General features: G+C 40.7%; 3 protein-coding genes across 11 annotated transcripts; 2 read left to right on the forward strand and 1 right to left on the reverse strand.

Annotated features, from left to right (window-relative positions):
- Window positions 1-258: 258 nt before the first annotated feature.
- LOC103838665 (UPF0057 membrane protein At1g57550) lies at window positions 259-8,108 on the forward strand. Of its 3 annotated transcripts, none has more exons than XM_033279595.1 (7): window positions 259-717; window positions 812-926; window positions 1,008-1,265; window positions 1,348-1,429; window positions 1,535-1,601; window positions 1,751-7,260; window positions 7,375-8,108. In XM_033279595.1, the coding sequence occupies exons 6-7, from the start codon at window positions 7,186-7,188 to the stop codon at window positions 7,456-7,458; spliced, it is 159 nt and encodes a 52-aa protein (XP_033135486.1). In that variant the 5' UTR covers window positions 259-717; window positions 812-926; window positions 1,008-1,265; window positions 1,348-1,429; window positions 1,535-1,601; window positions 1,751-7,185; the 3' UTR covers window positions 7,459-8,108. The 3 variants fall into 3 exon arrangements, 1 of the variants encoding a protein (XP_033135486.1); XR_004451235.1 differs by lacking the exon at window positions 7,375-8,108 and having other exon boundaries at window positions 289-717; window positions 1,751-2,578; window positions 2,668-3,080; XR_004451236.1 differs by lacking the exon at window positions 7,375-8,108 and having other exon boundaries at window positions 300-717; window positions 1,733-1,987.
- LOC103838666 (aspartic proteinase oryzasin-1-like) lies at window positions 7,808-23,028 on the reverse strand. 6 transcript variants are annotated; one of them, XM_009115111.3, is made up of 13 exons: window positions 22,553-22,886; window positions 21,740-21,810; window positions 21,220-21,573; window positions 21,075-21,135; window positions 9,644-9,738; window positions 9,281-9,562; window positions 9,166-9,205; window positions 9,031-9,095; window positions 8,825-8,938; window positions 8,694-8,746; window positions 8,361-8,616; window positions 8,187-8,275; window positions 7,808-8,107 (listed from the first exon to the last, which is right to left on the reverse strand). In XM_009115111.3, exons 3-13 carry the CDS (start codon window positions 21,568-21,570, stop codon window positions 8,023-8,025), a joined length of 1,491 nt encoding a protein of 496 aa, XP_009113359.1. In that variant the 5' UTR covers window positions 21,571-21,573; window positions 21,740-21,810; window positions 22,553-22,886; the 3' UTR covers window positions 7,808-8,022. The 6 variants fall into 6 exon arrangements, with proteins under 6 accessions (XP_009113359.1, XP_009113361.1, XP_033135483.1 ...); XM_009115113.3 differs by having other exon boundaries at window positions 21,750-21,810; window positions 22,553-22,638; XM_033279592.1 differs by having other exon boundaries at window positions 21,761-21,810; window positions 22,553-22,632.
- A 2,296-nt stretch (window positions 23,029-25,324) lies between these two features.
- Window positions 25,325-26,584, forward strand: LOC103838667. Of its 2 annotated transcripts, XM_009115115.3 has the most exons (3): window positions 25,325-25,558; window positions 25,853-26,006; window positions 26,233-26,584. In XM_009115115.3, the coding sequence occupies exons 2-3, from the start codon at window positions 25,859-25,861 to the stop codon at window positions 26,394-26,396; spliced, it is 312 nt and encodes a 103-aa protein (XP_009113363.1). In that variant the 5' UTR covers window positions 25,325-25,558; window positions 25,853-25,858; the 3' UTR covers window positions 26,397-26,584. The 2 variants fall into 2 exon arrangements, with proteins under 2 accessions (XP_009113363.1, XP_033135485.1); XM_033279594.1 differs by lacking the exon at window positions 25,325-25,558 and having other exon boundaries at window positions 25,698-26,006.
- Window positions 26,585-27,390: the final 806 nt, after the last annotated feature.

Genomic DNA, 27,390 nt, shown 5'->3' on the forward strand with positions numbered 1-27,390 from the left:
TATGGAAATGGCCCATTAGTTAAAACAAAGAATCTACTTTGACCAAAAAGAAAATCTTGAAGATAAGAAAGAATTAAGTTGTTAGAGGTTATCTTGTTTGCACGGTACGTTAGTTAAGATTAGATTTATATCTATTCTATACTAAAAGCCCGATATAGAGTGATTTCACAGTGTCCACGTCGACAAATTTATTCGGCCAATCAAAACATTTCAATAATACACGTATGATCTCCTAAGCTGTTACTTTTGTATGGGCTTCAATGTGGTTTTACTGGGCTTCGTCGGTTTCAATCTACCGGTACAATTAGAAAAAAAAACCACACGATGCTTTCTCCTCTATCTCTTCGTCTTCACCGTTTCCTCTCTATTGTTTCAGTTCTCTCGATCCTCATATTATAAATATTCGAGTACTAGGTTGCGATTGGGCAGGTGCTTTTGTCTGTGAGGTGTAAGGATTAGGATGGGCATGGTCACCATGCTCATGAGGCTCTGAGGAGGGCTAAGTTTAAGTTCCCTGGTCGTCAAAAGATTATCGGCAGCAGGAAATCATATTTATCATTTTATTATTGGTTTTTGAGGATCAAATCCTTTTTAAGAACTTATCATGTTTTGTTGCTTTTTTTGCTTTTGTTTAGGGGTTTCACTAAGTTTAACAGAGCAGATTTCATGAAGCTGAGGCAAGAGAAGCGTGTTGTTCCTGATGGTGTTAATGCTAAGGTGTCTCATTCTTAGTATTATCACAACTTTGGTTATTGTGTTGTTGTAACGTCTTTGGTCTGTGAGTTTGACAATGTCTTGGTTCTTTTTGCAGTTCCTCTCATGCCATGGACCTTTGGTTAACCGTCAGCCGGGAAGTGCATTTTTGCCGGCCACCTATTGAAGTTTCAGAGCTGAATTATAGCCAGTCTGAAACTTTATCCTTGAAAGTATTGTCTTATAATTTTTATTTGGACACATTCAGTATTCTGAAACTTTATTTGAACCTAATGTGAATGTTTTTGATTCAGTATGATGAGTAAATCGAGGACTGTGATGAGTCTGTTGAAAGAGCTAGAAAGCTTAGTCTAGGAACGGAACAGCTCTGCGGAAGATGGAAAAAGTCTCGACGGACCATGAACATATGATTCAGACTTACCAGAAAGCTCTTGCAGAGCACCATAACCCAGACATGTTGAGGAGTCTGGATGAGACTGAGAGAATCTAGAAGGAGTTGGCGCAGAAAGAGTATTCTGATCCCAATATTGGTGAGGCAGAGCGTGAGAGAGGTATTTTGGTCTTACAAGTATATCTTGCCATCTTGGTAAAGCGAGTTATACTAAAATCATGTCGTTTTTGTAATGTAATGAGTGAGTTTTTCAAGGAGCGGGAGTATCATGATGCTGTGAGACACCACACTAAAGCGTTAAAAAGAAATTCAAAAGACCCGAGCGTAAGTCCATTCTAATTATCTTATCTGCTTCACTGGTCTGTTACGTCTTCCTTTTCAGTTTAGATAGAACCAGTGATCTTAGCATATTTTATTTTCTTCTTGCAGGCTAGGGCCTAGGGGAATGCAAGACCCGGCAATCCAGAACATTCTCGCAGATCCTGTAATGAGACAGGTAATGAATCAAAATTCGCTGCTCTAGATTTCTTCTCTATTCACAAATCAATGTTTGGTTAATATTTGCTGCCACAATCCATGTTGGTGTTAATGACACCTCACCAGAATCAACCACTTCACTTTGAACAGATTCTGTCTGATTTCCAGGAAAATCCACCAACAGCACAAGAACACATGCAGACCCCGATGATCATGAAGAAATACAAAAGTATATCAACCCATGAATTGTCATGATGAAATAGACATTAATCCATAGTTTTTACTTTTTGTAACTCTCGAACTAAACTCATTCTTCCATTGTTTCAGGATAATCTGATATAACATTTTCCCTAATATCAGTTGTGTTTTTATAAGACAGATATTTGAATTGCTTACATTATTGCACAGCCCAAAAGAAATTCACAAAAATTCTTCAGTACGTAAGGTTAGTTCTGAACAAGAAAAATAAAGTGTCTTCACCAGCAACTTTTCATCCTTGGACGAAAAGACCAGAGGAAAATGCAAGCTCTTGGTTTTGTTATGAATCGTTATGAGATTCAATATTACAAAGACCATAAACTAAATGATTATTAATAACTCATACCTCTTCCAGTAACAATCTCAAATAATAAACAATAACAACTATTGAAAGCTTGGAAGAAAAAAGTACGATACAAGTTTTGCAGGAGGTAGGTTTGGAGAAGCCATTGGTGTCATTTGAAAAACCTAAGTTTGATAGCGAAGAGCTTATGAGTACTATATCTAAAGTAAAAGTCCATAGAATAAGTTGGAACTCTGTTGAATCAACGAACTTTGATGTTAAGATCCACTAAATCAAAGCAATGGCTAGACAAGCCCGGGAGATAGAAGCTGGTTAAGGAGGAGTTTTGGGAAGTGATTCTGAACCGACCAAAAGTATCAAGATCTCGAATAATATCCCTATGGAAAGATCAAGCTGCAAGGAATCCATAGAAAGATACCGTGTTCAAATCAAAGGTAAAATCCATCCAGAAATCTTTGAGAAAGTTGATGAAAAGTTTTATGATTCTCTGATCCAAAAACCTGCATTTTACCTTTTAAATCAGTGTGTATGTAGGCTACTTTGGAGGTGGTTTCCGCCGAGATATAAGGAAACTGGATCACATTAAGGTTATATATGGAAATATCCTATTGCAGAGAGCTCACTAGATCAATCGAATTATGAATATAAGTTATAAACAATTCGTATTTCACCTTCAAAGTTGGACCAGAAACATCTGAATCTGCAGAAACAGAGAAAACTTTTCTGTAACAGCATCTTTAGGAGATTGTTTGACAAGGTAAACATATCCTGATCGATTTGAAATTTTGTATACATACTCATGGCATATCAGGATTCACGATCAACGGTGGGATTTAGGAGTGAAAGGTTCGTTTGTTAATTATTCATGTCTACTTGAGCCTGTTTGATACAGTATAAAACAGTGTGACATGTATGACAAATGTGATGTTTGGTTAGGCAAAAGAATTCGGTTTGACCTAAAAATTGGCAAGAGTATTGGAGACTTATGGATATATGTCCAGGTTGAAGTAGATATGGTCTAGAGACATAATTTACATGCATCATTGTGCTGTTACCAAAGCTGTTGTTGTCCTCAAGTATACAGCTTTTCTATTTATTCAAAATGTATATTGCTGCTTAAAGGAATGTAAATTTAAATGATGATTAAATTTATATTCTCAGATGCACACTAAAATTTAGGTTGTCTTTATATCATTCACTCATTTAGTTATCCGTCCACAAGGTTGGTTAAAACATAATATAGTCTCAAAAATATAGTTGTTTAAGAAAATGTTTCAAATATATATATGCATGCTACCAAATTCCAGAATAAAAATCTATATTTCTATAATAAAAATAAAACCTGCCATATAAAAACTTGACAAAAATATATAAATTTGAGCAGCCTATTGAGATCATCATCTGAAAGCAAAATAATAGTCTCCTATAAAAATTTACTAATTAATACATACGATTTAAAAAAAAATAGATAAACTGTTTTAGTAAAAAATATGAAAATTAATTTTTATTTCAGTTAAGACTAAGACTATAAGTTAAACATATTAAGTAATTTGCATATTATTTATTTCCCGCCCGTAGGGCGGGCCTATACTAGTATTGTTAATGAGGCTATAATATTCTATTCTATTTGCTTAGATTTTTATAATTAATAGAAATTAAAATAATTGGTATTACAATACCGATATAAACTGCAGTATCCCTTTATAATACATGGCTTAAATAGATTAAAAAAAAAACATATGTAATGTCAATTATGTTTTGAATTATAAATATATACTAGAACTTGATCCGCACGCCCGTGCGGGTGTTTGATTTAATTTAAGTGTTTAGAAATTAATATTTGTAATATTTACCATATATTAAAAGGTTTATACGACTTTTAAACTAAAAATGAATAATTAAATTCTTGTTTTTTAATTTATTGTTATAAACCGATGTTTTATTATATATATATATTTTAAATACATAAATTGGAAGTAGGGGTTACTGTTGTGCATAAATATACAAAGTACGTAGATATTTACACCAAATTGATATTCACATTCATGGTTAGTGTTATGGTTAAACATATATTTTATAAATATTCGAAATGTATGTAAATAATTACACCAAATTTGTGGGATTACATAATCTGTAAGAAATAGTTAGTAAATTTCATCATGTGTACAATTTAGATTAGTATAATTTAGAGTTTTTGGTATATCATTAAAGTGAAATAGCCCATGAAAAACAATCAGATTTAATTACTTAAAAGAAAAAAACTGGTTTGATCAAATTTTTTTGTTTACTTATCACATTACTTGTCATAAAACTAATAACTTTTATGATGGGTAAAAAAGGAATAAAAAGCTGTGGATATATTATTATGGTAAGTAATTAATGAAGAAATTATGAAGAGTGGAAAAATAAAGAAAAAGTGTAATAAAATTGTTCAAAAGAAAGTTAGTTCTATTTCGTATTTCAGTTTTAATAAAATTGATATTTTTTATATTGCTAAATTTTCGTGTAGATAAGAAAAGGTGATACTGATACCAAATAACACTAGATTACTTAAACCGGAAAAAACGTATGAATCAAATATATAAACACTAAAACAGAACCGGTTGTCTATATGCACCAAGGTACTTGCAACCAAATTCCTAAATATATAAATATGTGCATATGGACTAAGAGTCGTGTATTGTTGTAATATACACTATTAAAATATAAATATGTAATATACTAAAAGAATATAACAGAGATCGTGTTTCCTACTTCAAAATATAAAGAAATTTAATATGGATTGATTTTACAATCACGTTCAATTATCATACGCTCCATAATAATTTTTATCGTTATATTGTTAATGGGCTTAGGAGATCCATTAATAAATGAAAGCTTCGCAGATAATTTTTATAGTTAAGTTGAGTGGCATAATTTTGTAAATATTAAGGAGAAGTTAGGGTTAATTTTAATTTGTACTTCAGTTTTAATAGATTAGATGACTGAAGCTTATATGCGACTTATTTTCATATTAAGAACTATAAATTGGTGTAATCTTTGTATGGGTCAAGCTGAACCAAATATGAAACACTTTGATTTTTTTATGTGCGCAGGTATTGATCTGAGAATAAGCAGAAAAGACCATGTTTTTTTTCTAATAGTAAATCAGTGTTATTGTATTACTCTTCTATAATAACATGATCTTGTATATGTAGATTGGAATATAAGCAAAGATGATCGATTATTTGTGGTGACATGGAGTCAAATCAGAGTTAGTATATTATTATTCTAATAGTCAATAACTTATCGGTTTTGTTAGATTAATTTCCGATGGTTATGGTAAATAAGGTTTTGGTTTACTTTAAGTGATCCGGTCTCATTATGTAAGTAGCGTGTAAATATATAATGTGTAACAAACTTGTGCATCTTGTAATATATTAAACGTGGTACTAAAAATGAAAAAGTCCAAAAATTAAAAACAACTTTCTATGGTAGATAAAAAAAATAGGACTCTAAATTAATAGAGTAGATATTTGAATATTTTAAGATCACTTTATTTACAATAAAAAGAACTATATGTATATTTACTTTTAAATTTTTGTTCTTGATTGTAATTAATTTTTGAAGGATGATTGTTTTCACAGAATACATTACCCTCCTAAAACAAAATTTATTTTTACCTCCAACTTAATTTTTTCAATCAAAAACTAAAAATAGTAAAGTAAACAAAATTCAATTATAATAAAGTTTAAACTATTAATACCATTAAAAGATGATCATTCTCCATTTCTACCCTTAATGAAAATTGCAGTTTTCTCAAAAATAAGAGTATTATTACAAGAAATTAATAAAATTCATTAATGACATTTAAGTCTTTTGGTTTTGGACCTGCAGATACCTAAATGGATTTATAAATAATGAGTCTATATATATAAATGATATGCTAATTTTAAATTTAATATAAATATTCTAATTATATATATATTATGAACAATAAATAAAATAACAAACACTATTATTTTCATAAATCTATGTATCAATATTGAAAATAGATAATTCGAATATTACGCAGATTTTCAGTACAACCCAAAACCCTATATCCTACACCATATATCATATACATATTTGAATATCTTTTTCCGTGTTTATATGATTTTGTACATAGTATTGATATGGCAATTACGAGTGTTTCAAAATATTTTAAAAATGATCTTAAAATAAATTTTTTAATCTAAAATAAAAATACAAACTTATAAAAGGTTATTAATAACAAAAATAAACTAATATTGTCATATCAATAAGATTTTTTTATATTATCATCTTTATCTGGATAACATAATAAAATTTCATAATATTCTAGAGAATTACAAATTTATGTTAAATTAAAAATATATGAGTAAAAAAATACTATCAGATATTTGTATTTTTATCGAATCAATAGTATCATATTGCGGGTTAATAGTGAGTTTTTTGGATTTTTACCGGGTTCTATTGGAATTTTAATTAACGAATTTTTCATTAAATTTGAACTGCATTATGTACAATGTATCGGATGTATAGGTTCAACCACGAATCTAGGCCGGATATGAAAACAATTCTTAAAACTCAAAACATTATAATAGAATAACTATTATATTTCGAATAAATGTTATTTTAAAGAGAAAAAAAAACAAATGATAAAAACATAAAAACTCAATTGCTATGGTTCAAAACAAAAATAATAGTAGTTTGTAAATCAGTTTTCGATCAATAAATAAAAAACAAATCCGCGCAGGTCAAAATCTAGTAATCCATTATTTAACTTTTTGTTTGGTCATCTCATTTCTTGAACCGGTGAGCAACGGGTAGTCGTGTCGAAAATGCAAAGGGAGTTGTAGGGTAGTTATTGGAATTTGAATCGGAGCTCCTTCTTTTCAGGAATAAACAGAGGACGTTATACAATCAAATTCAGTTTTTCCCTTATTAAACGGATTCAGTATATTTCCTACATTCTTGTTTATTAACCAACAACAACGTAAGCAGCACAAAAATATACAAAAACAAAAATTACAGAAGAAGAATGGGCAGTTTCATTGAAATTCTTTGTGCAATTTTCATACCTCCTGTTGGCGTATTCCTCAAATTTGGTTGCGGGGTAATGTGCTTATGATAAATATATATATATATAATAACGTAGTATTTAAACAACAATCGTGAAGTAAGATTTGAATCTCTTTTTCTCTTCATCTTTTGCGTATTTTGTTTGCAGTTGGAGTTTTGGCTCTCTTTGCTCCTAACGTTCTTCGGTTTTGTACCTGGAGTGGTATATGCCATATGGGTTCTTACCAAATAGAACAACCAAACAAAAACACTAAATCTATTTTTTTTTTCTTTTAGTTTCTTTTGAACAACGTATCTCAAGTTTTTCTTTTAATGTTGTGTTATGGACTCAGTTGTAATCTCTAGTCTCTCCGTTATTTAACAATCTTTTTGTCGCTATATTAGATAAGTAATTGAGATTCTACTTCTCCTTTTGTTTGCGTGATCAGGCTTGAACCATAATCAAATGTGTAGGGACCTTGAAAGATTGAAGATGGTCAAATGCTAAATCGTTACTTGTATCAATATTAGAACTTCATTATCTAGGATTTCTTAGGATGGGGAAATATAAGAAACTGTTTTTTAAAGTACGAACTTTTTAATTAAAAATCAAAAAACAGTTTCTTATATTTTCCTAAAAACCTCTATCTAAAAAAATCCCGGATAATGATGCTCTTACATCTAAAGAGTGATACAGTAGAATCTAGAATATGTTTGAAGTTCTAGTAGAGACAATACATGGAGTAAATGGTAGTATGGTACATGAGTCATTAATAAAACACAACGAACTTACGTAGATAAACTGGTGTACATAAACTTATGCGTTTTTTGCAATACCAATTTGAAGATTGCCTGAATCGAATACCGTGTGGTAAGCTCCCATAAAGACATCCCCAAGAATCCTGCATAGACCACCCTTGACCTCAAAACCTTTAAATAAATATGAAAATAAACTCTGTAAAAAAGTTAAACTCGGCTTACCAAAGAGGACCAGTCGGTGGAGGCAAATCGTAAGCTGAAAACCCACTTATGCACGTCTCAGCATAGCCTACTCCAGTTTTGAGAATGTACTAAACCATATAACAACAGCAAACAAATGTATGAAAACAGAACATTTTCAGGTAAAAGTATTATTAGAAGTTTTTTTTTAAAAACCTGTTGAGGGGTGAGAGAGAAGGGGTTGCCTCCAATTGTGAATGTAACATTTGGCATGTTTTGGATGTTGTTGCAGTCGATGATTGACTCTCCTGCGGGACTAGGAAAGCTCTCACAAAGCTTGTTCAGGTCTTCAAACACTTTCTCTTTGGTTTCTTTCTGTTTCAGTCGTGTTTCAACCCAGACAACAGCCATCTCACAGACCTTACATAAAACTGATGATCCTTCTTGCTCAACCACCGATTTGACTCCCGTCCTGCACTCATCAAGATCCAAGTTTATGCTGATATTGTTTTATATGGTTTTGCTGCTTTGAAGAGATAGTTCACATACTGTTTTCCAAAAACAAAGAGACCGATCTCTTTACACACAAGACTAGGTAGTACCTGCACGTTAACATCAAGATCTTTCCTGATTTACAAAAATGTAATATATGATGGCAAAAACTGACAGTGTTTTTTTACCTTTGAGACTAACAGATCCCATATCATCTCTCCATATTGAGAAACCACTATTTTACACTCCGCACTAACAACTCCCGTAGCACCAATGCCATGGTTGATTTGCGTGATTACCGTCTAAAACGAAAGAATCAATAATCAATATTAACTACAAACATTTTTTTTAGAATTGCAAGACCTGAAAAGGTTAAAGGATATGTTTTTTTTACAGTTGGTCCAGCTAGTAATGAAGTTCCTGAGTCCATGATTGCATCACATCCTTGCTCGCAGAAACCTACACAATAAAAGTTTTGGATTTCGTGACCCACATATGCGTAACATTCAGACCATATAGTAATATTTACCAGTTGAGTTATCTCCGACAAAGATATCTCCCATGTTAAACTGAAAGAAGAGTAAAAAATACTTGAGCCAAAATCATCAAGAGAGTATATATGGGACCACGTAACGTCTTCTCACCTGCCAATAGCCTTTTCTAGTGACAGGGACATAAGTGTGGTTGCCTTTAAAGTGCGCAGGATCAACACCACCAAACACAATCTCACCTCCTGTTTCAGCATCCGCATCACGGTTTAGCCAGAATGAGAAAACTTTCTCCTTCACTAGTTCTTGACCCACCATGTTGTCCCAAACTGGCACAGCATTTCCCTCTGAAATCTCCTGAAACCCTAACCCGAAGAGTCCATCGAACTTTGCTAGGAGAAAAGAGAGACTCCCTTCATGTGTAGCTTCGATAAACTCCTAATATTATAAGAAAGTTTTTAGTGTGATTACACTGCAAACCAAATATGTTTTAGGAGAGGAATGACAAATAATCCAGACCTGATCTTTAACGACAAGACCACCAACTTTCACATTGTCTTGCCTAAAGAATCCAGAGATGGATCCCGAACCATATGTTATAGTACACGGCTTTCCTGTTACTCAAAATGTGATTCAATGATACCAACAGATTGGTTTATTTATTAACACTAGACTATAGACAAACGTAAGTACCTGTTGGGGATGGATTTAACCCATCCACAAAGCCCATCGAACAAAGGGCCCAATCCAGCAAACCGAGTCGACGTCGGCTCGGAAGCCGATCCTCGAGGCTTCGACTTAGCCAGGGAATGCGGTTAGTCGAAGCAGAGAGCAAACGAAGCGGAACCGATAAGCGGCTCAGAGCGAGCATCTCCTAGTCAGGCCCGAAGGGCCGACGAGGCCCAATCGGTAAAAGGAGATTAGGTTAAGGTAATCGAACAGAGTATAAAAGGAGAGGAAAGCAAAGGAGAAAGGCATCGACACTTAGCTACACAAACTTAGCGGCGAGATTAGGGTTTATCATCCGTACAATCATCTCTCTGCTATTTGTACTTTTCCGGTTTAAGCTCTCACGAGCTCCGGCTTGCTTTTACCTTCTCCACCTTTGTAACATCATCTCGAAATCTAATAAACGCCTCTGTTCGACCCATTTTTAGTATTGTTTACTTCACCCGAGACCAAACTCACCTTAAACAATTGGCGCCCACCGTGGGGCCGAACAGACCCAGCGTTTCTAGACCGATATGACCACCGGAGGTACGAACCCTGATACCTCAGGAGAGGAGCCGGCGCTCACGCCTCCTCCACCTCCTCCCCTCCTCTCGTCGGAGTTCATGAGTTCTGTCATAGCCCGACTTGCTCATCAAGAAGAAGTTCAGAAGACGACGAATGATCAGCTCGCCGCCATTGTCGCTGCTCTTAGCACCTCCACCGGCAACTCACAACCGCTCCGTCGTTACCTCTTCAATACCAACCCCCCTACTCCGGCAGAAGGAAGAACGACGAACCCAGTCGATCCTACTCTTCAACTCGCGGAAACCCTAGCCGCCGATGCTTTTCCTACGGCGTCAGATCCATCGACTGTCCGAGAAATCGCTGAGCTTAAACTAAATTTCCAACAAATGAGTTCAAGGATCCACCAAGCAACGAGCGCAGTACCCGAGATTGACAGTGTCATCGCATCAACATCGCGTACTCCTTTCACCGAGGAACTGACGGAGGTTAAACTCCGAAAGATGGACAAGTTGCGTCTCCCGGAATACAAACCAGGAGGAGATCCCGTCGAGCATTTGACAGCTTTTAATATTGCGGTAGCGAGGGCCAGACTTGCCCCCGATGAAAGAGACGCGGGATACTGCCAACTTTTCATTGAAACACTCAACGAGCAAGCCTTAACCTGGTTCTCGGGACTCGAAGAGAATTCAATTAGAAGCTTCAAAGAGCTCTCCTCGGCTTTTCTCAAGACTTATATCATGTTCACCAAGCGTGAAGCAACGGCTTCGACTCTCTGGAACCTCAAGCAAACGAAGGATCAGAATCTTCGTGATTACATGGAACGTTTTAAGTCGGTCGTGTCAAGAATCAATATCCCAGACCACATCGCCGTCGATGCCTTGAGGAACAATCTCCTTGTGGAATGTAAGTTCCGAGAAGATCTCTATCGATGCACCGCCACGACGTTGCAAGATGCCGTTGCTCGTTCTCACAACTTCATTCGTATGGAAGAAGATACTAAAGCAATCTTGAGCAAGCACAACTCGGCGAAGCCATCAGCGCCTAAAAACGCTGCCACAGCTCACGCCGAACCTCGTCAACATGCTCCAAGTGACAAAAACAACCGTAAGAACGGCCTCCTTTACGTCGTCGACGAAAATGGGAAGAAGTGGAACACCTTTCATCGGGAAACCGACCCTCCAAGTGAATCCCCCCGAGCAACGGTGCCAGCCACGGTCGCCCAGGTCGATTCGGCAGCAGGATCCTCCCGTACCCCACCAGGGCTTACTAAATCGTGCAAACTCCACGGTGTAAAAGGTCACGACACTTCAGAGTGCAAAACACTTTTTGCGCAATTCCTCTCCTCACTCGAAAGCGGTGAAATTAAGATCCCTCCTCCGAAGCCAAAAAGCGAGAACAGTTGGAGCAGAAACAAGGACAGGAAAAATCAGCGAAAAAATCAAGCAAAACCGCGCCAAGACGACCAAAAGCCAAAGGTCGCCGACCAAATCCCACATGAAGACGACGATGGTGACGCCTCAGCTGACGAAGATCCGCCAGCAGCCAGACAAAGGATTGAAGTCATTCGCGCCCAACCGGAGTCCTCATCAGACGAAGAGAGCGATCTCGAGGAAGCCCTCGACCCGTTGGACTTACGTGTACTCCTCAAACGAAAGACCACGTCGACGAATGACAAGACTCCCGGATCTTCCGATCTCCGAGTCGAGCTCAATGCTAAAAGAACTAAGCATTCGCTGAGCCCAGGATCCTCACTGGCAACTACGGACGGCAATCCTATCGTCGATCTACGAGATCAGCTTAACGCGCGAGTCAGCGATCTGCGTGCAAAGCTGGACCACAAAAAGGCCGGGTCGCCGAAAGAAAGCGAAGACCTCCGAGTTATTCTCACCAGGAAGAAATCAAGCGTCAGGCCGCGGATCAACGTGATTATGGGAGGATCTCCACCTTGCGGGGACTCCGTACGAGCGGTCAAAGATCACCGACGAATGGTGGACACCTCGCAGCGCTGGCCGCAGAAGTTCCCAACTGATCTCCCAATCTCCTTCTCAACTGATGACCTTGTCGGAGTAAATTTTCCTCACAACGATCCTCTTCTCGTCGTTTTAGCTATCGATAAGTACGAAGTCACCAAAGTGCTGATCGATACTGGCAGCTCGGTCGATATCATTTTTCGCGAAACTCTCGTAAAAATGGGAATCGACTTAAAAGACGTGAAACCGTCTTCCAGGACTCTCACCGGCTTTAACGGTTCTTCCGAAGTAATCATGGGAACTATCCGTCTCTCGGTACAAGCAGAGGGAGTAGCTCGGATGGTCAAGTTCTCGGTAGTCAGTACCAAGGCTCCCTACCACGTGATACTAGGCACTCCATGGTTGTACTCCATGCGTGCGATCGCATCCACGTACCACCAGTGCGTCAAATTCCCGGGAATGGATGGCACGATTAAGACAGTGAGAGGAGATCAACGGGCCGCAAGAGATCTCTTAATCGCCACGGTCAAACTGCAGCGATCTCAGTCGCTAGTCAACTCAATCTCCCCTCCTATCAGCAAGATCTGCCCACAAAAAGAAGAGGTGCTCGAAGTCCTAGTTGACGAATCGGATCCAAGTAAAGTGCTACGAGTAGGCGCTTATCTATCGGACGAGATGCAACGTGATATCACGGATTTCCTGAAGCAAAACTTGTCTACCTTTGCTTGGTCGATGACTGACATTCAGGGAATCGACCAGTCCATCACGACTCACGAGCAAAACGTAGACCCAAATATTAAGCCCATCCGACAGAAGAGACGAAAGTTGGGTCCCGAAAGATCCAAAGCAGTTGTCGAAGAAGTCGAGCGCTTACTAAGCGCGGGCTCGATAGCAGAAGTTCGTTACCCGGAATGGCTCGCTAACCCGGTGGTCGTCAAGAAGAAAAACGGCAAGTGGCGCATGTGCGTCGATTTTACCGACCTCAACAAAGCCTGCCCAAAAGACAGCTACCCACTCCCGAACATCGACAGGCTTGTCGAATCAACTGCCGGCAATGAAATGCTCACGTTTATGGACGCTTTCTCGGGATACAACCAGATCATGATGCATCCTGATGATCGAGAGAAGACGTCGTTCATAACGGATTGAGGAACTTACTGCTACAAAGTAATGCCCTTCGGGCTGAAGAACACCGGTGCGACGTACCAGCGACTTGTCAACCGCATGTTCGCTAAACAGCTCGGTACAACGATGGAAGTCTACATCGATGACATGCTCGTCAAATCAGTCCGAGCAAACGACCACCTGGCACATTTAAGGGAGTGTTTCGACATCCTAAACGCGTACAAGATGAAGCTAAACCCGGCCAAATGCACCTTCGGCGTATCGTCCGGAGAATTCCTTGGCTACATAGTGACGCAGCGGGGAATCGAAGCGAACCCGAAGCAAATATCAGCTGTCCTTGATCTCCCCAGTCCGAGAAACTGCCGAGAAGTCCAGCGACTAACAGGCCGAATCGCAGCACTTAACTGTTTCATCTCCCGATCCACCGATAAATGTCTCCCATTCTACGATCTCCTCCGAGGAAACAAAAAATTCATTTGGGACGATAAATGTGAGGAGGCTTTTAATCAGCTCAAACATTACCTTACGACGCCTCCTATCCTGGCTAAGCCAGACATAGGCGACGTTTTATCTCTCTACATTGCGGTCTCGTCTGCCGCAGTCAGCAGCGTAATAATCAAGGAAGACCGAGGAGAACAACGACCTGTTTTCTACATGAGTAGAAGAATGACCGGACCAGAGACTCGGTACCCGACACTTGAAAAGATGGCCCTGGCCGTCGTCGAACCAGCGAGGAAACTCCGCCCCTATTTTCAGTCACACTCAGTAGAAGTTCTCACCGACCAGCCGCTCAGAACTGTCTTGCAGAACACTAACAGAGCTGGCCGCCTTACCAAGTGGGCGATCGAACTCGGAGAGCTCGACATCACCTACAAGTGTAGAACCGCCGCTAAGGCCCAAGTCCTCGCCGATTTCCTCGTGGAGTTATCTCCGGAACTCGCTCAGGATTTGGAAACTTCGGATTCAACCTGGATCCTGCATGTTGACGGTTCCTCGACAAACAAAGGCTCTGGAGCAGGAGTTCAACTTCAATCTCCGTCGGGAGAACTCATTCGACAGTCGTTCAGTTTCGGTTTCCCAGCATCAAACAACGAGGCAGAGTATGAGTCACTCATCGCCGGCCTTCGCCTCGCCAAAGCAGTCAAGGCTAAGCGGCTCAGTGCATACTGCGACTCGCAGCTCGTCGCCAGTCAGTTCAGTGTGATTACGATGCGCGCAACGATAGAATGGACGCTTACCTCCGAGTCGTACAGTCGTTAGCTAAAGAGTTCGAATTCTTCGAGCTCACAAAGGTTCCCCGCGGAGAAAATGTATGCGCCGATGCATTAGCAGCACTCGGAAGCAAGCTCCGCGATCAAGTCAAAAGGACTATTCCAATCCATCGAATCGAGAAACCAAGTATCGACATCTCAACGGAATCGGCTAACTTCGTCACCACGGAATCCGAAACAACGTCCTTATCTGAGACCAACGACGACTCCGAGATGACAAAACAAGATCAACTGATACCAGATTGGAGGACTGAATTCATTCAGTATCTCACCAAGGGCACGCTTCCCACTGATAAATGGGCCGCAAGACGACTAAAGCGACGCAGTGCGCACTACGTCATCATGGAAGAAGAACTCCACCGGGTAACAGCTAACAAGGTTCTCCTCAAATGCATTTTCGCCGAACAAACACAGTTAGTAATGGCAGAAACTCACGAAGGAGCGGGTGGAAACCACTCTGGAGGTCGGTCACTAGCCTTGAAAATTCGGAACTTGGGATTCTTCTGGCCAACTATGAATACCGACTGCGAAGCATATGCTCGGCGATGCGACAAATGCCAACGACACGCTCCGAGTATCCACAGCCCAACCGAGCTACTGCGAACTTCCGCAGCACCTTACCCATTTATGCGATGGGGGATGGATATCATCGGACCAATGCCGAATTCTCGCCAACGTCGCTTCGTGCTGGTATTGACCGACTATTTCACCAAATGGATTGAAGCAGAAGCGTTCGCGCAGGTTACAGAGAAGGAGGTTCGCGGCTTCGTTTGGAAGAACATTATCTGTCGCCACGGCCTACCATACGAGATCGTGACGGACAACGGATCACAGTTTATGGCCGGAAATTTTAAAGATTTCTGCAACAAGTGGAACATCCGACTAAGCCCTTCAACGCCGAGGTATCCTCAAGGAACCGGACAAGCAGAATCCTCGAATAAGATTATCATCGACGAAATCAAGAAGCGCCTTGATCTCAAAAAGGGACATTGGGCCGACGAACTCGACGGCGTGCTCTGGTCGCATCGGACACCCCCCGAGGAGCAACAAAATCTACTCCCTTCTCACTCGCTTACGGGATGGAGGCGATGGCTCCGGCCGAGGTCAATGCAACGAGTCTCCGCCGGTCCAAGATGCCTCAGGACGTTGAGCTTAACCAAGAGATGCTGCTAGATGCCCTCGATGGGCTAGAAGAGAAGCGCGGCCAAGCCTTACTTCGGATCCAGAATTACCAAAACCAAATCGAGAGCTACTACAACAAGAAGGTCCGCTCGCGTCCTCTCGAACTCGGTGATCTGGTTATGAGAAAAGTCTTCGAGAACACCAAAGAACCCAACGCTGGAAAACTCGGCGCGAATTGGGAAGGACCATATAAGATCACTCGAGTCGTCAAACCAGGAGTATACCGACTCGAGACTTCCCGCGGAGAAGCAGTCCCACGAGCTTGGAACTCCATGCATCTTCGTCGTTTTTACTCGTAAAATGAGTAACTTTTTAGAGCGAGTAAAATGATCTACATCACCTTTTTACTCGCCTCAAAAAAAAAAAAAAAAAAAAAAAAACGAGTAGATGCACCCTACGGTCACTTCTACTCGTCCAAGTAAATGACTACCAAGTCACTTTTACTTGAACAAAAACGAACTACGAAAGGCTTGATCCTCTTCGGAGGTACGTAGGCATCCCCTCTACGGGGTCCAGCCCCAACAACTCAAAACCAAAAAGAGTTTTACTCATCTCACTCCTCTCACGAGCAAACGATGCCAGCCACTTAACTCGAAAAGCGGCGCACGAGCACTCGCCCAAATTAATCGAACGTATCCTGATCAGATATCGAACGAAGGGAAAAACAGAGTCACCGATGATGTAAATCATTGACCAAATTCACGAGTGGAATTTCGGATCCTATCGCAAATCGAAAAATAATGAGTTGGCCGACCAAATTTTCTCGGTTACTGCGTAGCATTCAGATACCTTTCCCTCGGAAACTTATCAAAAATCCTTGTCTTAATTCTTTCCCGACTTATCGTAAGAAGGAATAGTGGGATTGAGTTAACGAGCAACGGACAAATTCATAATCAACTAAGTTGTTAGCGGTTATCCGAAACATATTTTGAAAAGAAAGAAAACTTAATAAACATTTCAAAGTTTTAACAGCAATAAGTTCGAAGGCTCCGAAGAACCAAGACGAGATATAAAAAAAGGGTTACAACAAACAACAAAGAGTATCAATCGACCACAGGAGGATCCTTGTCGCCTCTGTCGTCGCCCTCTCCGGGACCCGAGACACGGCCAAACTTTGTCGGAATTGACTCGGTCACATTTGCAGCAGGCGTCTTCGTTGGAAGCTCATCTTCCTTCTCCGGGTCTTCCGACGAGGAAGCAGACGAGCTGGCATTCTTCGATGCCTTCGCCGGGGAATCGGTTAGCACGATGGTTGGCACAGCCCCGGCCCCGTCCTTCTTAATAACCGCTCCCGCTGATGTTTGATTCGCCGGATCAACGTCTTGGTCAGCGTGCTGGTTGGAAGATACGGCCGTCTGAGCGGGCTTCTCCATCGGATCCTCAGAGCGGGGATCACGGTCGGCGAGAGGAGTACGGAGAGCAATAGCAGCCTCCGAATCGATCAAACCAATGTTCGATCCAAACGGATCGAGCTGACGCCAAATCTCTTCGATCAGGAACCGAGACTCTAACACTAGCGGGGAGAGGCGAAGGTCTTCTGCTGGAATCTCCTTTACTTCCAAGCGCTCTGCTTCTTCTTCGTAATGTCTCTCTTACCCAGCGAAGAAATCAATGGTTTCCTGCGGGATTTCGACACCCGAGGCTTTAATCTGCTCAAGACACTTCCTCGTCCCAAAGGCTTGGCTGTAGAGACATCTAGCATCGTCGTACTTATCTCTTTGGTCCTCGCGAAGAGAAATCTTATGGAAGCGTTTCTCGGCCTTAGCAATCATGGCGATCAGCACGCGAATTCTCTCGTGCGTAACTTCATACCTACGAGATTTCCGAAGCCTGGCCATCTCCTCGGAGTGCCTAAGTGATTCCGCGGCCATCCTTTTCTCTAGATCAACCTTTTCCTTCCGCTGCTTGTCCACCACGACTTCAAGGTTGTTCATCGCCTCCTTACACATCTGCAGCTCAGCCGCGTCAGATGTTCGCGTCTCGTCAAATGCCTTCCGGAGAGCTTTCTCCCGAGCAATGGCTTCTGCCTTTTCTCGCGAAGAAACCCGAAGAGCCTCCTCCGTTTTCTTCTTAGCTTCTTCACTCTCACGGATCTGCTCTCTGGCCCGCCTGAGGGCTGTGTCGTACTTCTCAACCAGGACATTCCAATCACCGTGACTCTAATCAAGATGCAACAAAAGAGACTTAGCCAAAATAAATTAAGTTTTGGAAAAGCAGGAAACGAGCAACCACTTACCTTTACCGACGAGCAAGAGGCGTGTTCGTACGCATCTTTGAAGACGAGGTCTCCCACAGAAGGAAGCTGATCGGGACCACCCTTGACTAACCGCAGCAAGCGAGCGCAATCTTCAGGGTAACAAGCCAGCGGGAGCTCGCGGTTAAACTCAAATTTGAACCCATCCTCCGGGGTTTCCTTGGGACGACCAGACACGCGGGTCTCGGAACCTTCCGTAATATGAGCTGAGGAGTCGCCCCTCAGAGGGACTTGTTGTCTTTTGGAGGCTGGCAACTCCCTTGGAACCTCCGAGATGCCCTGACCACCCACCGAGGATCCACGAGTTCCTTCCCCTGTCATATGACCCTCACGTCTCCGCCGACGCAAAGCGATGGTCTCGTTTTCATCATCATCCGAGGTTCCGACCTCGGGAGTAGCATCGGGGACCAAGGCCTGAAGTTCCTCCTCGCAAACCGAAGATGGTCGGGGCACAGAGAGATCTTTCTTCTTCGTCTTCTTCTTCCTAGGAACATCCTCCACAGGCGGTTCCACGGCTTTCCTCTTCTTACCACTTTTCTTGGAGGAGTCACCAAGATCGGTTTGACCCACCTCATTGGACTCCTTCCGAGTCTCCGTGCTTTTCTTTTTCTTCTTCGAGTTCTTTCCCTGAGAAGAACCGCCAGTAGGTGCCTGCTCGGCGGTAACGGGAGTAGCGTCCGTGGCCCCGACCTCCGCAGAATCGTCGGCACCCCTTTTGGCACCTACCTTCCCTGCTATGATAAGACTGAGATCGGGCAGTTGCTTCATTGTTCGGGCCCGATTGATCTCTTTCTGTTCGGCTCGTGTGAAAAGAGACAATCGCTTCAAAGTTGATCGATTGATGTGAGGAAGTGAATCCGAGATCCAACGCTCTGCAAAGGAAAACTCTTAATAAGTATTATTCACTTGTTCGGGAATGTAAAAGGGAAATAAGAGAGAAAACTTACGACTAGCAATCCGATCTACAGATCTTTGAATTCTTTCCCGAGTAAAATCCTCCCAGTGATCTTGCTTCTGCAACGCAACGATCCGAGCACTCTCCTTCCAATCCTCGGGGTATGTGGCAAGATTCGGGTGACCAACTACAAAAGAGAAAAAACAACACGGACACGTTAGACGAGCACACGCTACAATCATCACAGAAGGTAGTGTGCAGTACCCATCTCTGCATTCCAAAGAACGCGATAACCAGATTTCGGAGGTTCCTCGAACGCGGACCTGTTCGACTTCACATAGAAGTACGAACGTTGCCAATCCGAGGTTTTGGTCGGATACCCCGTGACCACGTTGTAGTTCGGGCGCATCCTCGTCGAGACGAGCCCATCGTCGGAGATTGAAACCGAAGTCAACTCTTCGAACGACCTCACACTCATTGACGTCCCCGCCTCGGCCGCAATCACCGACAGAACGACCATTAATCGAAGAGAACCGTTCATTAGCTGGCTCAAAGCGACCCCTCGGCGGAACGCATAAGCCGTGACGATTCGAGGAATCGGGAACCACAGTTTCGTGTCGTTCCGGAAATACGATTCGTAAATGCACTGGTAACCCTTCGGAGGTGACCAGGGCCTCTGATCTGACTTCGGAATAATAAACGAGACCCCGTGTGCGTTGAGATCTCGGAGAATAGCCTCCACCGACTCCACGGTAGATTTCGTCCTCTCGACGTTCGACCAGTCCTGACCATCGACAACCGAGGGTCGAATTCTCCAAACCTCCAACGGACTCTCCTCGGTGAAGATGTTTCCAGGGTAGTAGCTGATCGGAACAACCGAGATGTCGACAGCTTCTTGACCGTCGTCGTCACCCCGGAATTGTTCTCTCGCTTATGAGACCAAAAGACGTTGCGCTAGGTCCAAATTCCCCGTATCCATCATTGCTTCGCGATGGATACTGTCAGGATTCTCAGCAGAATCCCGAGAAGATACCGCCCCCTTCCCTTTTTGTTCTCGCGTCAAACGATGTGACGACATCTCGGATAATCGCAGATCTAAAGACAGAGATAAAGAGAGAGAAGGAGTGTAGAGAGAGAAAGTACCTTTAGCGCTGCGGAGAGAAATGAAAAGAAGCGGAGAGGGTTGCACTATTTATAGGGAGAGAAAAGCGCTGGGATCAAGGCGTCATCATTACGCCTAATAAGGCCTAAGTGGGCCTAAACTCAATTAGGCGCGTGATCGACAGATGCGTCGATCCGTCTTCTCGACCCGCAAGCGTTTACCTCACGATCGCAACGCGTGATCAACAGATGCGTCGATTCATTTTCCCGATTAAGAAGCGTTGATTAAACGGATTGACTCTCCACGATCCAGTCATTTGCTCGGATTGAACCCTTTGTCCTCCGAACTAAAGACACCTAATTCATCGAAGATCGACCGCTCGACCATCAATGAACTGGGGGGGACTTACTGTTGGGGATGGATTTAACCCATCCACAAAGCCCATCAAACAAAGGGCCCAATCCAGCAAACCGAGTCGACGTCGGCTCGGAAGCCGATCCTCGAGGCTTCGACTTAGCCAGGGAATGCGGTTAGTCGAAGCAGAGAGCAAACGAAGCGGAACCGATAAGCGGCTCAGAGCGAGCATCTCCTAGTCAGGCCCGAAGGGCCGACGAGGCCCAATCGGTAAAAGGAGATTAGGTTAAGGTAATCGAACAGAGTATAAAAGGAGAGGAAAGCAAAGGAGAAAGGCATCGACACTTAGCTACACAAACTTAGCGGCGAGATTAGGGTTTATCATCCGTACAATCATCTCTCTGCTATTTGTACTTTTCCGGTTTAAGCTCTCACGAGCTCCGGCTTGCTTTTACCTTCTCCACCTTTGTAACATCATCTCGAAATCTAATAAACGCCTCTGTTCGACCCATTTTTAGTATTGTTTACTTCGCCCGAGACCAAACTCACCTTAAACAGTACCGTTCTTTGTGTATGTTTTGGATTTGCTAGACTTGTACTTGTGATGGACCCAGCAAGCCAGCTGAAGAGCACAACATACAAATACTAGACAAGATAAGACAAAAAGAGACGGTTCAAAACAAATTCTAGATTTTGTATAACTCACGTCTAGAAATTTGCAATGTATAGATGGAACCCAGAGGTTGGAACTTCCGGTATCGAATATAACTTCGAATTCTTGTGAAGGTGTTCTGATTCCAATAACTCCATAGTATTGAGCGTCTAGGTAGTTCTTAAGAATAACTTGATTTTCTTGACTAGAATCACCTCCAAGAGTAGGGTAATATGTGAGTCCTCCTTGTGAATGTTTCAGCTTTCTGATCACTCTGCCGGTTCTTATTTCATCGAGCTCGAGCCGTCTTTTCTTCAGACCGACACGGAACAGACCACTGGAGGTTGTGGGATGTAGAAAGGTTGCTAAGAGACAGAAAAATATGGCTTGACGGATAAGCATCATGTCCTGTCACATGTATCGTCATTAAAGTAAAGATAAAACATTAAAGCTTCTTTTTTAATTAAATCTCAAACAGAGGAAAATAATTCTAGTTTTCTTTTGGGATTTCAGTGATAAATTAACGTAACTGAAATTAATCAGTTACTGAAGCAAGTTAATAGTCAATTCTTACTCTTACTAACGTTAAACCCACTTGATTGTTCACTGACTGTTAAACTCGATTATTTTCCAGGAAGAAGTAATCTACACAAAACAAAACAAAAAAGAAGAAAAAAAGGATCAAATGGTTGAAACCCTTGTTCGGAAACTCGCTAGGCGCTACGCATGCGGCACATGTGGGCCTAGCGATTTATTGAAAAAGCAGGAAAAAATCGGAGAGTACGCGGGGAGGAATTTTTTGTATTTTATACGTATAATACTACATTTTATACATATAAATTAGAAACCACCATCTCATAATTTATTTTTAATGTTTGTTCTACTGACTTAAGTCGATAAAATCTGTGAAAATGTTAAAAAAATTCATTCCAAGTTTGATCCAGTCTAGGCCCAATAAAATTTACGACTAAATAAAATACAAAAAGTAAAAAACTTGAAATTCTAACATCCCACATCGTCTAATAATAACAAAAGTAACATCTAACATCACCAATAAATAAACGTAGAAGCAAAATAGTTAGTTTGCAAGATGGGCTTCGTATCAAGCCCAACATCTTGTCAAAAAGTTCAAAAATACGGCCAATTACTCGCTGAGAAATCGGTTTTGAACCGATTAAATCAGTTAGGCGGCCGACTATATGTGGTCCGATTAATGTGACCGAATTGGTCTTAATCGAGTCGGTTCATTGACGTGGAGCGACTACTCGGCCGACTATACGGCTAGGCGGCCGCCTTTTAGAACACATGTTTAACAAAGTCATCTGTATAAAGGTGGAAACACCAAAACTTTAGAGAGAGAAATTTAGTTAATGATGGAGCAACAAACCTAAGTGGATTGGGGGTGAAGATCAAGAAGGTCTGTACTTTTTGTGAGTGGAAGAGATTTTCTTTCTCCTCCATTATCTCGTTTATGCGTGTAGATATTTATTTTCTCCAGTGAAAGTGACAATGACACATTCGTTTTTAGTTGACTTTGGAGGTACGTAGAGACACTTTTTAGTCATTAAAAAAAACCTTGTTTTAGTAATTAAAACCTTTTACTAAAGATTGAATCATAAAAAAACTCTCAACGAGAACCTTTAATTTTAATTCCGTTAATATATACTACATTCCGCCTAAAAATATTAAAATATTTATAAAATTGTATAAATTAGTTATAAAATAATGTATTAAAATTTATAAATTAGTTTTAAAGGCTTATATAAATATAAATAAATGATAATAAAGATTTTAAAATATTTAATAATTTTTAGTGATAAAATACCTCAACTGATAAACCGTTAACTTACATCACCCTCTATCACGGTTTTTTAGATAGATGGCAACATATGTTAACGTACGGCACTAAGAGCATCTTTAACCAAAGCACCCCTAATGGGGTGCTTAATCATTTTTTTATTGACAAACTAGGGTCGGCCCGCCCTACGGGCGGGATATTAGTTAATTTGATATTCACTAAATGCTCGAGTTGAAATTTGTTTTAAGATTCAAGAATCTGGTTATCTTTTATGTCTTACTTATTAGTATGCGGTGGTATAGTTGTTTTTCGATTATTCTTGCTTTGGTATTGTATCAAATTAACTAATTGTCCGACTCATAATTATAGATGTACAAATGTGGATTTGTGATAAAGTTTGATGACAATACTGTTTTTTTTTAATTATTATTCATAGTGGAGTGTGCATGTGTGAGAAAGAGGCCTATAACAATTTTTATGTTTTTGTGTATGGATTTTAAATATATATTATTTTGTATAATGCATACTTGCTCTACAACATTTGCTTGTAGACTAAAAAAATTGTTTTCTATATTTTTAAAAGAGAAAATATTTAGTCTAAAATATAACATGGACATATGTATTGACTATATATAGAAGTTGAGTGTTATTTTAAAATGACATATGTATATAGATTTTTCAACCATTACTTCACTGACACAAAACATTTATAACTGTAAATACCTTCTTTTAAAAGCAAAACTAATAAAAGCGTGTACAACAAATGTATTTTGATATATATTATATGCATCGAGTTATAAAGGTTGGAAACATTGCAAAACTGTTTGGAGCAAAGTTTTTAATTTCACGATCTTCATCTTGACGTCAGTTCAGTGTCGGCCCTGGCCACAAGCAGAAAAAGCTTGGGCTTCCAGCTGACACGATAATAAGTATTTTCGCGGCCACATATTTATAAAAATTGACTTTAGCCTAGTGGTTCTAAGAGAAATTACCAGTGCTAGAGGTGCTGGGTTCAATTACCCTTAACTGCATTCATTTATTTTGGCCCTAAATATAAAATGAGACACGTGTCACTCCCAGAACGCACAAATTGATGACGTGACTTCACGGGAGAGAGGCGAACATTTCTTTATATATATAGATATGTGTTAAGAATTTTATTAAGAAACTTGTATATTTTCTTCCTCCAATGCAAGGTGCTTAATATGGGATGCTTGACCCGTGAAGCTCAACAGACAAACACACAGAAACAAAACAAAAATGATTAACCGAACATGATACACGATTCAACTCAGACCAGATACTATATCATATAATTGAACTCTTAAACAATTGAGATCAAATTCCAAAGCAGATGCTAAATTATATCATTTCAGACAAGAACAGAAGCTACAACATATCAATTCAATCGTTCCTATATGAACCTAAGTAAAACCGAGCAATATAAACAAAGACTCAAACGCAGACTAATCAAAATAACAAACGCTTCAGACATGAAAGGAAAAATTATTAACTTTACCTTTCGTCGATAAGAGCTTCGGGCCTGAGAGAGAGGAAAGATATGGCGAGGAGAGGTCCGGACCTGAGAGAGATGCGAGATGATTCTTCATCGAGGTGAGCCGTCGAGAGAGAGAGAGAGAGTTGGAGGAGATCGACACAGAGAGTCGCCGAAAGATTCACCGCGGAGTCGTCGAGGAGCGAAAGACACGAAAAGAGATCATCTTCCACTGATTCGTCGAGGAGAGAGAACTTTCGAGGAGGGATCAGGAGGAGAGATCACGGAGGCGGAGTCGGATGCATGTCGGAGGCGTTGAGGATAGATCACGAGGAGAGATCACCGAGGCATCGCAGAGAGATCGCGACGATAGCTCACGGAGGCGTCGAGGAGAGATCACGAAGGCGTCAAGAGAGATTACTGAGGCGTCGCGAGGAGAGATCACGGAAGCGTCGAGGAGAGATCACGGAGGCGTAGAGGAGAGATCACGACGGGGGAGCACCGGCGATTCTCGATTTCGTCGAGGGAGAGAACCCGAAGGCGGAGTCGTCGAGAGAGAACACGAGACGGTTTTGTTTCCTCATTAGTGAGAGAGAAAGAGACGCGGATAACCCATGGTGCAACACGTGTCTCCTAAGCGTCGCTTCTTCTGAAGCTTAATTAAGCGCCGTGTTTTCAATAATTACTTCATTTTCATTTTTTTTTTAAATACAAAAATCTTTAAGCATTCCACTAAGAGCTTGCCTTAATGATGCTCTAAAATTGAAGGTTTATTTCACAAGATTTTTAGTTAAGAGTTTTTTTAATTCATTTTTTTAGCTTATGGTTTTAATTACTAAAAACCATTTTAGATTGAAAAAGTGTTAATAGAATTAATATTTTATTTTATTTTATTTTTATAATGAATTAATATCATTATTGTAAAAACAAATTTGGGCGTACTTGTAAAGTTGATGTAAAATGAGAAAGACACGATGTCTTTTATTTGATATAAAAGAAGACACGATGTCTCCCCTCTCAGAAGTCCCTCATAATCTGTATTTGCCTATTTGCTACGAACCTCTGCCGGCCATAAGCTACTCCACATCTGTTCATCTCTGGTGAGCTCCTCTGTTCTCACTTTTCTCCTTCTGAATCTTCCTTCTTATCCATTGCGGCGATTATGCTTAATTAATCAACTTCGACGATTTCATTGTGCGGGAATACAATCGTCCTGTAGCTCCCTGGTTTAGTGGAATCAAGAATCCGATCTTCTGTTCTGTCCTGACATGCTAAGATCAAATCTGTTCTGTTCTGTTTCTGAAGTCATCCTTAAACTGTTCGATGAAATGTCGCAGTGAACATCTTTGTCAGAAAACCAAGGTTTGATGGGGGTTTTGTTGTTGTTGTTACAGAGAGAAATGGCGTTGAGGCAGATGTTAGGATGGTCGGAAGGAGATCTAATGAGATCAGATGCAAAGCCATGTTCAAGGCTCATGAGACAAACTGCTGCTATTTTCACTGTTGGTGGAGCTCTTGGTTTCTGGGTTCTCTGCAGACTTCACTATGGTATCAATTATTCTCTTCTTTCTTCTTATTTGCGCCATGGGGATAGTTTTTGTTTTTTGGGGATAGTTTTTGGGGATAGTGATTCTTGGGGATAGTTTTTGTTTTTTGGGGAATTTATGATTCAAATGATTGGATAGTTGAGTGACAAAGACCTAAGATACAATGGTAAGAGAAGAAAATGTTGACCCCTCCATTTCATGACTGTTGCTTTATGTGGAATGTGCAGGTCCGAGGGTTACAGTGCCAAGAAGTCTGCGATGGGCTGGGTGTGGAGCTGTGTCCATGAGTGCATCTACGGCAACACTTGTCCGTCTCCTGAGCCCTGAATGTGAACCCCAAAACATTGCTGCATACGACCAACCCAAACCCCCTCAAGCTTCACTCCCTTAAATTTCTGATTTTGTACATGTTTATTTTGCAGTACACAGAGTTTAGCTATCTATTCCTAAACACTACTTTGTCTTTTAGTGCTTCTTATTTGGATTTTGTTCCTATTTCTTTAGGAGCGTTCAAAATAAGCTACGGGGTTCAGCTTAGCTCATTATGAATTCAAGTACTTTATGATTCAGCTCAGCTGATTTATTAGCTTAAATAACTCAACTTAAACTTGGACTAATTTCATCATAGGCTAAATGAATTGGCTCACGATTTAGTATTGGAATACACTTAAAAAGTTTTGCAACAGAATACAAATGTGTTTTTTTTTTTTTTGAATGAATGTTAAATTGTATTCATCAAAAGCTCTGTTTTTCATCAAGTGCAACTACTGGTTGTTTTAAAAAACTTACAATCATATATGGCACTGAACCAAATTCGAAGAAGCCCCTCATGTTGCTTCTCGTGACAGTTGACAAGCAGAATGAGACCTGGACGTTCTTGTCAATGATCTTGAGCAGAGAGGTGGTAGGTAAAGGAGGTTCACCGTAATCACGACGATTTCTTTCCTTCCAAACAGAGTGGATAGAAATCTGAAATGCATAACAAGCGAGAAACATGCAGTGGCTGTCCAGGTCGTTCCTTTTTTTTTTAAATAAGGCTTTCGTATACAAGAGAAAATGGAAAGGAGGGAAGATGTAAACCACAAAGAGATAACGACACACCACGGTGGAAACGATGGTTCTGCTCTTTCCACAACTCGTAAATAGTCGCGTGCCAAAGCTGCAAACTAATAAGGGAAGATATTTAATGCGACAGGGAGTCAATTGATCATTTCCCACAGTAGATAAATTCTTTCCATTGCTCAACCAATCCTGCCTCACCAGTGATATGTAGTGGGCGACCCACGGACATCCGATATAAGAGTCGTATTTGTAAGTTTTGGGAGTTTGTATTTGCGCGTTTTGAGTGTTTTGTATAGAATGGAAAGCTTAAGATGGAGGGAGTT

This window comes from Brassica rapa, chromosome A09, assembly GCF_000309985.2.
Source record: "Brassica rapa cultivar Chiifu-401-42 chromosome A09, CAAS_Brap_v3.01, whole genome shotgun sequence".
In the NCBI taxonomy this organism is placed as follows: Eukaryota; Viridiplantae; Streptophyta; class Magnoliopsida; order Brassicales; family Brassicaceae; genus Brassica; species Brassica rapa.